This window comes from Coregonus lavaretus, assembly GCF_964263955.1.
Source record: "Coregonus lavaretus genome assembly, chromosome: 1".
Taxonomy (NCBI): Eukaryota; Metazoa; Chordata; class Actinopteri; order Salmoniformes; family Salmonidae; genus Coregonus; species Coregonus lavaretus.
Genome location: NC_139988.1, coordinates 14,183,761 through 14,200,753, shown reverse-complemented (window position 1 = coordinate 14,200,753; position 16,993 = coordinate 14,183,761). Strand labels below are relative to the sequence as shown.

Sequence of the window (16,993 nt, the reverse complement as noted above, 5' to 3'; positions counted from 1 at the left end):
TCAACATCATCTCCCGACGTCCTCAGACATAGATGGACGTCGAATACTGACTTGTATCACGGGTGACCTGGCTGCCATCCTTGATAAAGATGAGCAATAATGACCAGCTAGAGCCTAGGGCGTTGTGGACAGGAATGCCGGATGGGCGTAAGCATCTGCCTCTGATTCCAAAGGTTGCAAGATTAAATACAGTAATATAAAGTTGTTTTTAAGATTATTTTTTAAAGCCTATTCCAGACCTTAACCCTTACCTTAACCATTTGGAGTTCATGCCTAACATTAACTATTCAGAGTTCAATTTTGTGTCCAAAAGACACAAACCATATGCGTAGTTGTGTGTGTGTGTGTGTGTGTAGCAGGAATTGCACTGTTGGAGGTCTGTTAGCCCAGAGGGGCCCTGGTCTGAGGGGGGGGGCTCCCGAAACACACGCATGCTTGTATGTGAGAGTGTGTGTGTCTTACCTTCATGTGAGTGGGGGAACCAGATGGGAGAGGCGCTGGAGTGAGGTCCTCCCCTGTAGGAGGGGGAGGAAGGGGATGCAGGGTGAGATGGGGGAGAGCCCAAACTGCTGGCCAGGAACGAGCCCATGAACGACGCACCTTAGTGAGAGAGAGAGAGTCATGTAAATACAGCTTCTTGTGTAGATACAGAGAAAGACTGTTTAACCTTGATCAAAACCTTTGACAGGCACAATAACCCCACACATGCACACGCACACACACACCCTCACCCTTGACAGTCAAACCACTACAAAACACCCAAACAACCACAAGAAACCTCAACTGCCTCACATCTAAGATCCTGTCTCTGAACACACACATACTACACAAATAACCTTCTAACAGAACAGGGCCAATAATAATGTGATAGGATGGGATGTGAGGAGGGGCTGAAAGACTTAAATCTTCTTAAAGAGGGTACGAAGGGGTAGGGGGTAAGAGACTGAAGGGGAGAGGAAAGTGGCCATGGTCTGTGGACAAGGAGGTGGGTCAGTGGGGTGTTCTATTAGTACAGCTGTGGCATACACACGCACACCCTCTCGATCTAAATGGAGAAACCATATTATTTACCATCTATATTTTCACTCAGCGTAGACATAATAAACCTGACTTCTGAGTAAACCTGAAAGCTGTTTAAAGAAACGCTGACGACTTCCTCTCTCTCTCTCTCTCTCTCTCTCTCTCTCTCTCTCTCTCTCTCTCTCTCTCTCTCTCTCTCTCTCTCTCTCTCTCTCTCTCTCTCTCTCTCTCTCTCTCTCTCTCTCTCTCTCTCTCTCTCTCTCTCTCTCTCTCTCTCTCTCTCTCTCTCTCTCTCATCTCTCTCTCTCTCTCTCATCTCTCTCTCTCTCTCTCTCTCTCTCTCTCTCTCTCTCAATTCAGTTTAAGGGCTCTATTGGCATGGGGAACCATACAGTGCCTTGCAAAAGTATTCATCCCCCTTGGCGTTTATCCTATTTTGTTGCATTACAACCTGTAATTTAAATTGATTTTTATTTGGATTTCATGTAATGGATATACACAAATAGTCAAAATTGGTGAAGTGAAATGAAAAAATTACTTGTTACATAAATTCTAGAAAATAAATAACGGGAAAGTGGTGCGTATTGTATTCACTCCGTTTGCTATGTAGCCCCTAAATAAGATCTGGTGCAACCAATTATCTTCAGAAGTCACATAATTAGTTAAATAAAGTCCACTGTGTGCAATCTAAGTGTCACATGATCTCAGTATATATACACCTGTTCTGAAAGGCCCCAGAGTCTGCAACACCACTAAGCAAGGGGGCACCACCAAGAAGCGGCACCATGAAGACCAAGGAGCTCTCCAAAGAGGTCAGGAACAAAGTTGTGGAGAAGTACAGATCAGGGATGAGTTATAAAAAAATATCAGAAACTTTGAACATCCCACGGAGCACCATTAAATCCATTATTAAAAAATTGAAAGAATATGGCACCACAAAAAACCTGCCAAGAGAGGGCCGCCCACCAAAACTCACAGACCAGGCAAGGAGGGCATTAATCAGAGAGGCAACAAAGAGACCATGAAGGAGCTACAAAGCTCCACAGCGGAGATTGGATTATCTGTCCATAGGACCACTTTAAGCCGTACACTCCACAGAGCTGGGCTTTATGGAAGAGTGGCCAGAAAAAAAGCCATTGCTTGAAGAAAAAAATAAGCAAACACGTTTGGTGTTCGCCAAAAGGCATGTGGGAGACTCCCCAAACATATGGAAGAAGGTACTCTGGTCAGATGAGACTAAAATTCAGCTTTTTTGCCATCAAGGAAAACGCTATGTCTGGCACAAACCCAACACCTCTCATCACCCTGAGAACACCATCCCCACAGTGAAGCATGGTGGTGGCAGCATCATGCTGTGGGGATGTTTTTCATCGGCAGGGACTGGGAAACTGGTCAGAATTGAAGAAATTATGGATAGCGCTAAATACAGGGAAATTCTTGAGGGAAACCTGTTTCAGTCTTCCAGAGATTTGAGACTGGGACGGAGGTTCACCTTTCAGCAGGACAATGACCCTAAGCATACTGCTAAAGCAACACTCGAGAATTGTTATGCATGCTCAAGTTTTCTGTTTTTTTGTCTTATTTCTTGTTTGTTTCACAATAACAAATATTTTGCATCTTCAAAGTGGTAGGCATGTTGTGTAAATCAAATGATACAAACCCCCCCAAAATCAATTTTAATTCCAGGTTGTAAGGCAACAAAATAGGAAAAATGCCAAGGGGGTGAATACTTTCGCAAACAACTGTATGTTAACATTGCCAAAGCAAGTGAAGTAGATAGTAAACAAAAGTGAAATAAACAATAAATATTAACAGGAAAAATTACACTCAGAAGTTCCAAAAGAATAAAGACATTTCAAATGTCATATTATGTCTATATACAGTATTGTAACAATGTGCAAATAGTTAAAGTACAAATGGGAAAATAAATAAACATAAATATTGGTTGTATTTACAATGGTGTTTGTTCTTCACTTGTTGCCCTTTTCTTGTGGCAACAGGTCACAAATCTTGCTGCTGTGATTGCACACTGTGGTATTTCACCCGATAGACATGGGAGTTTATCCAAATTGGATTTGTTTTCGAATTCTTTGTGGGTCTGTGTAATCTGAGGGAAATATGTGTCTCTAATAAGGTCATACATTTGGCAGGAGGTTAGGAAGTGCAGCTCAGTTTCCACCTCATTTTGTGGGCAGTGTGCACATAGCCTGTCTTCTCTTGAGAGCCAGGTCTGCATACGGCGGCCGTTCTCAATAGCAAGGCTATGCTCACTGAGTCTGTACATAGTCAAAGCTTTCCTTAAGTTTGAGTCAGTCACAGTGGTCAGGTATTCTGCCACTGTGTACTCTCTGTTTAGGGCCAAATAGCATTCTAGTTTGCTCTGTTTTTTTGTTAATTCTTTCCAATGTGTCAAGTAATTCTCTTTTTGTTTTCTCATGATTTGGTCGGGTCTAATTGTGTTGTTGTTCTGGGGCTCTGCGGGGTCTGTTTGTGTTTGTGAACAGAGCCCCAAGACCAGCTTACTTAGGGGACTCTTCCCCAAGTTCATCTCTCTGTAGGTGATGGCTTTGTTATGGAAGGTTTGGGAATCGCTTCCTTTTCAGTGGTTATAGAATTTAACGGCTCATTTCTGGATTTTGATAATTAGTGGGTATCGGCCTAATTCTGCTCTGCATGCATTATTTGGTGTTTTTCGTTGTACACAGAGGATATCTTTGCAGAATTCTGCATGCAGAGTCTCAATTTGGTGTTTGTCCCATTTTGTGAATTCTTGGTTGGCGAGCGGACCCCAGACCTCACAACCATAAAGGGCAATGGGTTCTATAACTGATTCAAGTATTTTTAGCCAGATCCTAATTGGTATGTCAAATGTTATGTTCCTTTTGATGGCGTAGAAGGCCCTTCTTGCCTTGTCTCTCAGATCGTTCACAGCTTTGTGGAAGTTACCTGTGGCGCTAATGTTTAGGCCAAGGTATGTATAGTTTTTTTTGTTCTCTCTCTCGCTCTCTCTCTCTCTGTCTCCCTCCTCTTTTTGCATGGTTTATGTTTGTCCAAGGCTAGAGACTGAATGGACAAGAGGTGTGGCAGAGACTCAAATCAAATCAAATTGTATTTGTCATATGCTTCGTAAACAACAGGTGTAGACTAACAGTGAAACGCTTACGGGCCCTTCCCAACAATGCAGAGAGAAAAAAATGTAAAATAATAGAAAAATAATAAGACAAGGAATAAATACACAATGAGTAACGGTAACTTGGCTATATACACGGGGTACCAGTCGATGTGCAGGGGTACGAGGTAATTGAGGTGGATATGTACATATCGGTGGGCCAAGGAGTGCTGACTAGACACTCTCTTGCACTATTGACTCCCATCAGTCTCCTGAAGTTGTCAGATCACCACAGCCTCTCCAGAATAATAATAATATGCCCTTTAGCAGACGCTTTTATCCAAAGTGTGCATACATTTTTACGTATGGGTGGTCCTGGGGATCGAACCCATTACCCTGGCGTTATGCTCTACCAATTGAGCTACAGAGGACCACATCATCATTTTAAATGTTTACATTTTTAGTCATTTAGCAGACGCTCTTATCCAGAGCGACTTACAGTTAGTGAATACATATTTTTATACTGGCCCCCCGTGGGAATCGAACCCACAACCCTGGCGTTGCAAACGCCATGCTCTATCAACTGAGCTACATCCCTGCCGGCCATTCCCTCCCCTACCCTGGACGACGCTGGGCCAATTGTGCGCCGCCCATGAGTCTCTGGTCGCGGCCGGCTGCGACAGAGCCTGGATTCGAACCAGGATCTCTAGTGGCACAGTTAGCACTGCGATGCGGCGCCTTAGACCACTGCGCCACTCAGGAGATCAACAGAAAATCATCCACCCTTATGCTTTTCATTAGTTTGGACTTGGATGGCCCATATCCCCACATCCTGTTACTATGGTGAACATGGAAGGTTCACTCATCTCTTTACTTCCTGAAAGCCCATATATGGTTGCTCCTTCCACCGTGGGCTGGGTGAGGTCTAGCCAGAAGAACTCTGCGGTAATAACACTGGAACCATTTCTTCCTCTCCTAATGGAATAATCTGGGCCTGATTCTTCAACTTGAGAACTGACTAAACTGATGCCAGCAGGGACAGGAGATGTCGGTCCATGGACCAGGGGTTAGGAAAGGGTGGATGTAACGTCTCAGGGCACATGGTATTCTACAACCCACTGTTTCCCTTCTTTCTTTCAAAGCAGCATCTGACTCAGATCTGGAAAACAGTTGTCTGAGGGGGGGTTAAGGGAGGGGTAGAAGGATTACTTTATCCTATCCCAGGTATTCCTTAAAGAGGTGGGGTTTCAAATGTCTCCGGAAGGTGGCGAGTGACTCCGCTGTCCTGGCGTCGTGAGGGAGCTTGTTCCACCATTGGGGTGCCAGAGCAGCGAACAGTTTTGACTGGGCTGAGCGGGAACTATGCTTCCGCAGAGGAAGGGGAGCCAGCAGGCCAGAGGTGGATGAACGCAATGCCCTCGTTTGGGTGTAGGGACTGATCAGAGCCTGAAGGTACGGAGGTGCCGTTCCCCTCACAGCTCCATAGGCAAGCACCATGGTCTTGTAACAGATGTGAGTTTCAACTGGAAGCCAGTGGAGTGTGCGGAGGAGGGGGGGGGTGACGTGAGAGAACTTGGGAAGGTTGAACACCAGACGGGCTGCGGCATTCTGGATGAGTTGTAGGGGTTTAATGGCACAGGCAGGGAGCCCAGCCAACAGCGAGTTGCAGTAATCCAGACGGGAGATGACAAGTGCCTGGATTAGGACCTGTGCCGCTTCCTGTGTAAGGCAGGGTCGTACTCTCCGAATGTTGTAGAGCATGAACCTACAGGATCGGGTCACCGCCTTGATGTTAGCGGAGAACGACAGGGTGTTGTCCAGGGTCCAGCTGACGTAATGTTCTCTCTCTCCAGCTGACGTAATTCTCTCTCTCTCTCTCTCTCTCTCTCTCTCTCCTTCTCTCTCTCTCTCTCTCTCTCTCTCTCTTCTCTCTCTCTCTCTCTCTCCTCTCTCTCTCTCTCTCTCTCTCTCTCTCTGATGAAGTACCATGAATGAGTCAGGACTGTAGAATGATTCAAGGGGAAGAGCTGAAGGGAAAAGCAATCTAGGTCCTGTTTAACAAAAAGCCTCTCTTTTTCTGGCTGTGTGTGCGTTTTTGTCAACACTGCTTGGCGCCTGCTCACATTTGTAGGGTGTGTGTGTAGTGTGTGTGTACCACTGCCACCTGATTTGAGTACTCCTGCCAGTTCCTTCACGTCAAAACATATCAGAAGGACCTGCCCTGACTCCGCCCCCTGACATATTCAAACACGCACAACACACACACACACACACACACACCCACACTGGGGGTGGTGTGCCAGGGCTGTGGGTGGTTGGAGCCAACTGTAAAGCAGTAAGCGGAACAGCACAGCTAAGAAGAATCAGAACCTCTGACACACACAGGGAGACACACACAGGGAGATACACACAGGGAAACACACACACACACTATTTTTCCTATTTTTCCACTCCTATTCCAATATATATTTCTATCACTTTGTAAATTTGAATTCATTATTCCGCAGTATATTTGTGTCCATTGGAGGTAGTGTGTATCTGTGTTTCAGTGGACAGAGACAGACAGAGAGACAGAGACAGACAGAGAGACAGGAGTGTGTATGTGTGTCTGTGTTCAGTGGACAGAGACAGTAGTGTGTATGTGTGTCTGTGTTCAGTGGAGCTAGCATGTGTCTGTGTTCAGTGGTCAGTATGTCAGTGTGGATAGAGGCACTGTTAATTGGCTAAAGTGACAATAGAACACGAGAGGATATTGATCTCCGATTGGCTGCTGATCGATTGAGTCTACCAACATCCCGTCTTCTTGGAGTGTGTGTGTGTGTGTGTGTGTGTGTGTCATTGATCAGGTTCAGGTCCATTCAAGCAAGACTAGACTACTTGGAGGAAGGTTATTCTGAGTGAGCTAAACTGAAGGAAATTCCTCCCTTTTCTCTCTCTCTGTGTTTGAAAGTTTCACACAACTTCCCTCTCTCTTTTCTATCCTTTCACTTCCCTTCTCTCTCCGCCTCGCATAGTAGTGTGTATGTGTGTGTGAGAGAGACAGAGTGACAGTGACAGTGACAGTGACAGAGAGAGAGAGAGAGAGAGAGAGAGAGAGAGAGAGAGAGAGAGAGAGAGAGAGAGAGAGAGAGAGAGAGAGAGAGAGAGAGAGAGAGAGAGAGAGGAGAGAGAGAGAGAGAGAGAGAGAGAGAGCATTGAATCCAATGACAATCCAAAGAAAAGAAAAGACGACTGGAGTGCAACTCAGACACACACACACATAGAAAAACATTGACCAACATTCGCCTCGAGCATGAGTAAGTAAGCACAAAAGCACACACCTAATGCATGTAGGCTCCCAACATTTAAAAAAACATACATATTCTTAGAAGAAATATTGAAAAGGATAGCAGATGATGAACAAAGTGACAAGAATAGAAAGACAAAAAGGAGGAGAAATACTAAACCTGCAATCAAAGATAGAGAGAAGGAAGCAACAAAATAGAGTTTGGTTTTAATCAGCGAACAGCTAAATGCAGACAGGCACACACACAGGCACAATGAGTCCCCAAAGGATTAGGACCCAGGCGGCAGGGTGTGTGTGTGTGTGTGTATGTGTGCGTGTGTGTGCGCGTGTGTGTGTGTGTGGGTGTGTGTTTGTGTGTCCCACGAGACTGATTATCCATGAATGACTGATGACGGATCTTTGTTGTTTTTTTCTCTCTCTCTCTCTTTTCTTGTTTCCTCACCCTCTTTCTCTCTCTCTGCACTGGGGTGAGAGCTTTCAGGAGACAGGAACACACTCACAGATCTGCATGTATATTCAACAGAGGATCCTGAATATACTTAACGCTTTCATGTGTTACGGTGTAACGTTCCACGCTGTTCCACACAGTCACTTCCTTGCATGCACACACAAAATACACACTCGCTTAAACACACACACTTGCGCGCACATGCACATCTACACTGGCAGTCGATGGACCAAATAAACAACAGTTTATACTCAACCTTTATTCATTTAGGTAACATTTATTGCAATAAAATGTATTTTCCAATATGGAGTTGGTCAGACTGAACAGTTTACAGTCCATGCAGCAAAAAAGGCTAGAGAGATACAGATATTATATATTAGATATATTAGATATACAGTACATTTGATAAAGAGGTAATCATCGAGCACAGAAAGAAAATAAAGGAGAGAAGACAACAGAATAGAATGAAAGGATCATGCTCCCTCAACTTCAGGCAGATCCTCCATGCCCCTCTATCCTCACTGTTCCCCTATATTCCTTCACCTCTCTGTGAACCAAGGACCTCTCCATCCATCTAAGACCCTGACACTTTAACAGATAAACACTGCTCAATGGACAGCATTACAATATGAATGAGCAGAGCTGAGATGCAGCACACAGCGCTGACATTAACCAAATAAGAAGCGTACACATTTCAGCTGGAAAGGGACATTTCAGGGCGATATCAAGTGGCTATCTGCAGGTATTGAGGATTGCTGTAGTGAGGGTTGCCGTGGCTGCATCTCTGGACACTAGTGTGTGTTTCACGTGCCAGACCAGCCGCCCGAGAAGGAATATCGTCCTGAATGACATCATGTCTGTCGCTGTTAAATGATGTCATCGCTCTGGCTCATGTGAACAGTGGAAGCCTTGACCCCGAGGCAAGAGGTAGCTGTCCACAATAATACCATCAACCCCAGCTACTGCACGCACGCACATACACACACACACGCCTGCACGCACACACAGAAAAAATAAGAAGCACTTTTAGTGTTATGTTTTGCAGGCTGTTTAAAATGTCATTTTCCTCTCGTTCTCCGACTACAGAGGCTGCCTGATTTAGCCACAAGCCGAGAGACACCGGGACGGACTATTAATAACGAGGAGAGGGAGAGAGGGGGGGGGGGGAGAGAGAGAGAGAGAGAGAGAGAGAGAGAGGGATCTAGAAAGAGATTGAGAGAAACAGAGAAATACAGACAAGAGGGAGAGGGGGAAGAGAAGTCGAGGAAAGTCTTGCTGGTCTTTTCATTCATCTAGATCTGGAGTCATTACAGTCCAACAGTTCACATCCCAGAAAAAAAACGGGAGAAAAACTGACTGGTTCCATTACAGTGGGGGGAAAAAGTATTTAGTCAGCCACCAATTGTGCAAATTCTCCCACTTAAAAAGATGAGAGAGGCCTGCAATTTTCATCATAGGTACACGTCAACTATGACAGACAAACAGAAAAAAAATTCAGAAAATCACATTGTAGGATTTTTAATGAATTTATTTGCAAATTATGGTGGAAAATAAGTATTTGGTCACCTACAAACAAGCAAGATTTCTGGCTCTCACAGACCTGTAACTTCTTATTTAAGAGGCTCCTCTGTCCTCCACTCGTTACCTGTATTAATGGCACCTGTTTGAACTTGTTATCAGTATAAAAGACACCTGTCCACAACCTCAAACAGTCACACTCCAAACTCCACTATGGCCAAGACCAAAGAGCTGTCAAAGGACACCAGAAACAAAATTGTAGACCTGCACCAGGCTGGGAAGACTGAATCTGCAATAGGTAAGCAGCTTGGTTTGAAGAAATCAACTGTGGGAGCAATTATTAGGAAATGGAAGACATACAAGACCACTGATAATCTCCCTCGATCTGGGGCTCCACGCAAGATCTCACCCCGTGGGGTCAAAATGATCACAAGAACGGTGAGCAAAAATCCCAGAACCACACGGGGGGACCTAGTGAATGACCTGCAGAGAGCTGGGACCAAAGTAACAAAGCCTACCATCAGTAACACACTACGCCGCCAGGGACTCAAATCCTGCAGTGCCAGACGTGTCCCCCTGCTTAAGCCAGTACATGTCCAGGCCCGTCTGAAGTTTGCTAGAGTGCATTTGGATGATCCAGAAGAGGATTGGGAGAATGTCATATGGTCAGATGAAACCAAAATATAACTTTTTGGTAAAAACTCAACTCGTCGTGTTTGGAGGACAAAGAATGCTGAGTTGCATCCAAAGAACACCATACCTACTGTGAAGCATGGGGGTGGAAACATCATGCTTTGGGGCTGTTTTTCTGCAAAGGGACCAGGACGACTGATCCATGTAAAGGAAAGAATGAATGGGGCCATGTATCGTGAGATTTTGAGTGAAAACCTCCTTCCATCAGCAAGGGCATTGAAGATGAAACGTGGCTGGGTCTTTCAGCATGACAATGATCCCAAACACACCGCCCGGGCAACGAAGGAGTGGCTTCGTAAGAAGCATTTCAAGGTCCTGGAGTGGCCTAGCCAGTCTCCAGATCTCAACCCCATAGAAAATCTTTGGAGGGAGTTGAAAGTCCGTGTTGCCCAGCGACAGCCCCAAAACATCACTGCTCTAGAGGAGATCTGCATGGAGGAATGGGCCAAAATACCAGCAACAGTGTGTGAAAACCTTGTGAAGACTTACAGAAAATGTTTGACCTGTGACATTGCCAACAAAGGGTATATAACAACGTTTTGAGAAACATTTGTTATTGACCAAATACTTATTTTCCACCATAATTTGCAAATTTATTTATAAAAAATCCTACAATGTGATTTTCTGGATTTCTTTTTCTCATTTTGTCTGTCATAGTTGACGTGTACCTATGATGAAAATTACAGGCCTCTCTCATCTTTTTAAGTGGGAGAACTTGCACAATTGGTGGCTGACTAAATACTTTTTTCCCCCACTGTACATTAGTTTTTTTCAATTGCTTAAGCACAATTTTGAAAACAGGGCCCGGTTTTTCAAACCCCTACACACAATTAGCACAACACTACACCAAAGTAGCACAACACCTCAGATCATCTGCAAAATGGAACACTTTTGTCAAAACTATACAATGTCTTATAAAAACCTTATTTTGTTGTCATAACATAAACCCAACTATCATATGGTCTGATTCTGTTTGAATCAGTTAAACACTCCTGTGCTCAACCTAAAACACTTTTAGCATTTACACAGAGAAAGTGTCAAAATAAATTCACCAACACCACATGACACCAATTGTGCAGACTAATGAAAATATTAATTTATTTTAATGTACTCAAGTCAGTCAATACTGAACATTTCAACAAAACATTCATAACAAAAAATTTTCCAGTTTTTGTAAGCTTACAGTAATACTGTAACATAAATTACATATCCAGTTCAGTACCGAATAAAAAAGAAAAATAACATAAACATCTCTCCGCCTAGCTGGATCTGGCCACAGGGCCTCGTCAACATCACAGGCTATATTTTCATTTCCAAGGCAACGTGGGAAGAATCTTTTGGAGTGACGAATCCACCCTTGTATGGATGCTGCTTCAATTTGATCACATGCTTCCACCATAGCTTGAATGAGAGCCATCTGGACATAGGGCCGGAGATCATTAACCTTCCACCGCCATGCTGAGAAGAACTCCTCGATGGGTTTTAGGAAGGGGGAGTATGGTGGAAGGTATTGAACTGTAAATTGTGGGTGTTGATGAAACCAGTTTTGGACCAGAGCAGAACGATGGAAAGCTACATTGTCCCAGACGACAATGTATTGCATCTGGTCCCTTTGGTTTGCTGCTGTGATAATATTGTGTAATCTGTCTAAAAATGTAAGAATGAGGTCAGTGTTGTAAGGACCCTAGTTGGCATGGCGGTGGAGGACCCCATTCTGTGTAATGGCAGCACAAAGGGTCATGTTACTCCCACGTTGCCCTGGTACATTGACAATAGCCCTGTGGCCAATGATGTTTCTTCCCCTTCTTCTCACTGTTGTCAGGTTAAATCCAGCCTCATCAATGTATATAAACTTATGCGGGACTTCCTCCGCATCCATTTGCAAAACTCTCTGAAATACAGCAAAAGATCACATTGTGTAGATCAATTTACTGTAGGTCTGCCATACAGTAAAATGGTTATGTGTGCAGTACACAATACTACAGTCAGTGAACAAAACGTACCACGACATATTCACGCCGCAGGCCTTTCACCCTGTCTGAATTTCTTTCAAATGGCACTTTATACAGTTGTTTCATCAGAACTTGATGTTTTTTAAGGATACAGGCTATTGTTGACAGAGAGACCTGTTGGACATTATTGAAAATTCGGTGATCATTGACAATATGGGCTTGAATTTCTCTAAGTCTGATTGCATTATTGGCCAAAACGAGGTTTATGATCTCTCTCTCTTGCTCCTGTGTGAATATGGGGCCCCTCCCTCCTTGGTGTTCTCGACGTTCAATCCTATGTTGGCCAAACAAAATACATGTAGCTTACTGTAAAATGATACAGGAATAGATACCAAAACTGTTGATATAGTACATGCAGTAAGCTATGGATTTTCTGTTGACAGAAGATACGTTTCTCACCTGTGCTCTTGACGAAATGTCCGAACTATTGATGCCACCGTGTACCTGCTTAGGTTAGGCTGTACTCTCAGTCCAGCCTCCCTCAGTGTTAGTCCGTGGTTTATTACATGGTCCACAATTGTAGCACAAATTTCGTTATACAGATTTGGTTGTCTTCTTCTTTGTGCATGTCCTACCCCTCCTCCAGGTCTTCCTCTTCCTCTTCCTCTGACACCGTCCATTTTTTTTTGAAGACAGGTGAACTTACCTGTTGCCTTTTTATAGTGCTTAAACCTGATTGGTGTGTCTACAATTAAGCACCAGTGTGTGTGCACACCTGGTGGCTGTGTTTAACCAATTGGTTCATGGGTGTGTTCATTTGAAAGCCTTTGCTTTGAAATTGCAAGGAAATGACATCATGATACATTTCTGTGTCAAATGCATACAAGTGTGTTTAGTGTTTTGCAAATCACTGTGTGTAATGTTTTGCAAAAAGTGTGAAGCTGACAATGTGCTTACAGTTGTGCAAATCTAGGCCGGTGTTTTGCTCCTTGAATGTAAGGTTTTGCTAATTGTGGGAAAGTTTTAATTTTAGTGTGTAAGCAATTGAAAAAAACTGTAATACATACTATTTAGCAGTGCCACTGACAAACACACTACAGAACAGATGTGGAGTACAATTAATTAGTCATCCCATACAACAGTGTGCCACAGTACTACTGTGTGTGTGACTGACTGACTGACTGGCTGGCTGGCTGGCTGGCTGGCTGACTGGCTGGCTGGCTGGCTGACTGGCTGACTGGCTGACTGACTGGCTTACTGGCTGACTGACTGACTGACTGACTGACTGACTGGCTGGCTGGCTGGCTGACTGGCTGGCTGGCTGGCTGGCTGACTTGCTGACTGGCTGACTAGCTGACTGGCTGGCTGACTGGCTGGAGTGTAGTGCTATTTGAAGATGGCTGTACACTGGCTGGCTGACTGGCTGGCTGGCTGGCTGGCTGGCTGGCTGGCTGACTGGCTGACTGGCTAGCTGGCTGGCTGGAGCGTAGTAGCTATTTGAAGAACGCTGTACACTGTCTCTAACCGTGGGCTAAACCACATTATTGCCACCACCAACCCGCTGTACACTGTCTCTAAGCGTGGGCTAAACCACGTTATTGCCACCACCAACCCGCTGTACACTGTCTCTAAGCGTGGGCTAAACCACGTTATCTCCACCACCAACCCGCTGTACACTGTCTGTAAGTGTGGGCTAAACCACGCTATCTCCACCACCAACCCGCTGTACACTGTCTGTAAGTGTGGGCTAAACCACGCTATCTCCACCACCAACCCGCTGTACACTGTCTGTAAGTGTGGGCTAAACCACGCTATCTCCACCACCAACCCGCTGTACACGGTCTGTAAGTGTGGGCTAAACCACGCTATCTCCACCACCAACCCGCTGTACACTGTCTGTAAGTGTGGGCTAAACCACGCTATCTCCACCACCAACCCGCTGTACACTGTCTGTAAGTGTGGGCTAAACCACGTTATCTCCACCACCAACCCGCTGTACACTGTCTGTAAGTGTGGGCTAAACCACGCTATCTCCACCACCAACCCGCTGTACACTGTCTGTAAGTGTGGGCTAAACCACGCTATCTCCACCACCAACCCGCTGTACACTGTCTGTAAGTGTGGGCTAAACCACGCTATCTCCACCACCAACCCGCTGTACACTGTCTCTAAGCGTGGGCTAAACCACGTTATCTCCACCACCAACCCGCTGTACACTGTCTCTAAGCGTGGGCTAAACCACGTTATCTCCAACACCAACCCGCTAACGCTACCACCACCATCTCCAGCTCCAGAGAGGGGGTTGCCTCGCCTGCCATGTCCCAGATGAAGGCTTCTCCCCTAGGGAGGACGGTGAGGGGGGCTGGCTGACTGGCTGGATGACTGGCTGACTGGCTGACTAGCCGACTGGCTGACTGACTGGCTGGAGTGTAGCAGCTATTTGAAGAGTGCTGTATCTCCACCACCAACCCGCTGTACACTGGCTGGCTGGCTGACTGGTTGACTGGCTGGCTGGAGCGTAGTAGCTATTTGAAGAGCGCTGTACACTGTCGCTAAGCGTGGCTAAACCACATTATCTCCACCACCAACCCGCTGTACACTGTCTCTAAGCGTGGGCTAAACCACGTTATCTCCACCACCAACCCGCTGTACACTGTCTCTAAGCGTGGGCTAAACCACGTTATCTCCACCACCAACCCGCTGTACACTGTCTCTAAGCGTGGGCTAAACCACGTTATCTCCAACACCAACCCGCTAACGCTACCACCACCATCTCCAGCTCCAGAGAGGGGGTTGCCTCGCCTGCCATGTCCCAGATGAAGGCTTCTCCCCTAGGGAGGACAGTGAGTGGGGCTGGGGCCTGTCTCTGTCTCTGCCTGTGGCTAGGCTGATCTGCTGACTCATCACTGACACACACACACACACACACTGCAGAGACGCTCGGATGAGTTGCCGGGAACGACGGTCGGTGCCGTCAGGCAGCGATAATCTGACTGGATTATCAACCAGGTGGAAACGCTCAGCCACACTCACTCTCTCTCTTCCCCCTCTCCACTCCTCCTTTCCCTCTCTCCTCCTAGCCTCCCCGCTCCACTCTCCCTCCATCCTCACCCTCCTGCTGTTTTATTCCCACTCTCCCTCCATCCTCACCCTCACTCCCTCCCTATGTTCTCTCCCCTCTCTCCATTCTACTGCTCTCTCCCTTCATCTAGTTAACTCCTCTCTTACTCCTCGTTTCTCACTCATCCCTTTATCCTTTCTTCATATGTCCATTCCTCTCCTCCTCCTCCTCCTCTCCTCCTCCTCCTCCAAGTATTACAACAATGTGAGCAGAAATCACCAGTTGTGAGTCCTGTGGTGGGGGATCAGGGCTGGTGTGTCGGGTTATAGAGAGACACACAGTACACCTACTCCCTGCTCCTTAGAGGACACTATAGAGGACACAGGACTGTTCATTACACCTTCTCCCTAGAAGACTGTTCATTACACCTGCTACCTAGAGGACTGTTCATTACACCTTCTCCCTAGAGGACTGTTAATTAAACCTTCTCCCTAGAGGACTATTCATTACACCTTCTCCCTGGAGGACTGTTCATTAAACCTTCTCCCTAGAGGACTTGCATTACACCTTCTCCCTATAGGACTGTTCATTACACCTTCTCCCTGGAGGACTGTTCATTACACCTGCTCCCTAGAGGACTGTGCATTACACCTGCTCTCTAGAGGACTGTTCATTACACCTTCTCCATAGAGGACTGTTCTTACAACTTCTCCCTAGAGGACTGTTCATTACACCTTATACCTTGAGAACTGTTCATTACACCTGCTCCCTAGAGGACTGTGCATTACACCTGCTCCCTAGAGGACTGTTCATTATACCTGCTCCCTAGAGGACTGTTCATTAAACCTTCTCCCTAGAGGACTGTTCATTACACCTTCTCCCTAGAGGACTGTTCATTACACCTTATACCTGGAGGACTGTTCATTACACCTGCTCCCTACAGGACTGTGCATTACACCTTCTCAATAGAGGACTGTTCATTACACCTCCTCCCTGCTCCCTAGAAGACTGTTCATTACACCTTCTCCCTGGAGGACTGTTCATTACACCTGCTCCCTAAAGGACTGTTCATTACACTTTCTCCCTAGAGGACTGTGTATTACAACTTCTCCCAAGAGGACTGTTCATTACATCTTCTCCCTAGTGGACTGTTAATTACACTTTCTCCCTAGAGGACTGTTCATTACACCTTCTCCCCAGAGGACTGTTCATTACACCTTCTCCCAAGAGGACTGTTCATTATACTTTCTCCCTAGAGGACTGTGTATTACAACTTCTCCCAAGAGGACTGTTCATTACATCTTCTCCCTAGTGGACTGTTCATTACATATTCTCCCTAGAGGACTGTTCATTACACCTTCTCCCAAGAGGACTGTGCATTACACCTTCTCCCTAGAGGACTGTGTATTACTCCTTCTCCGAAGAGGACTGTTCATTACACCTTCTCACTAGAGGTCTGTTCATTACACCTTCTCCCTAGAAGACTGTTCATTACACCTGCTCCCAAGAGGACTGTTCATTACATATTCTCCCTAGAGGACTGTGTATTACACCTGCTCCCCAGAGGACTGTTCATTACACCTTCTTCCTAGAGGACTGTTCATTACACCTGCTCCCTACAGGACTGTGATTTACACCTGCTTCCTAGAGGACTGTTCATTACACCTGCTCCCTAGAGGACTGTGCATTACACCTGCTCCCTAGAGGACTGTTCATTACACCTTCTCCCTAGAGGACTGTTCATTACACCTGCTCCCTGCTCCCTGCTCCCTAGAGGACTGTTCATTACACCTTCTCCCTAGAGGACTGTTCATTACACCTGCTCCCAAGAGGACTGTTCATTACATCTTCTCCCTAGAGGACTGTGTATTACACCTGCTCCCCAGAGGACTGTTCATTACACCTT

At 45.7% G+C, this 16,993-nt stretch overlaps 1 protein-coding gene across 1 annotated transcript in view; it reads right to left on the bottom strand.

The window, feature by feature from the left end:
* Positions 1–16,993, bottom strand: part of LOC311122056 (BAH and coiled-coil domain-containing protein 1-like) — a 98,672-nt gene that overhangs the window by 57,473 nt on the left and 24,206 nt on the right. The window contains 1 exon segment of the mRNA XM_084158027.1: positions 463–600. Within this exon segment, the coding sequence (XP_084014153.1) occupies positions 463–600 (138 nt within the window).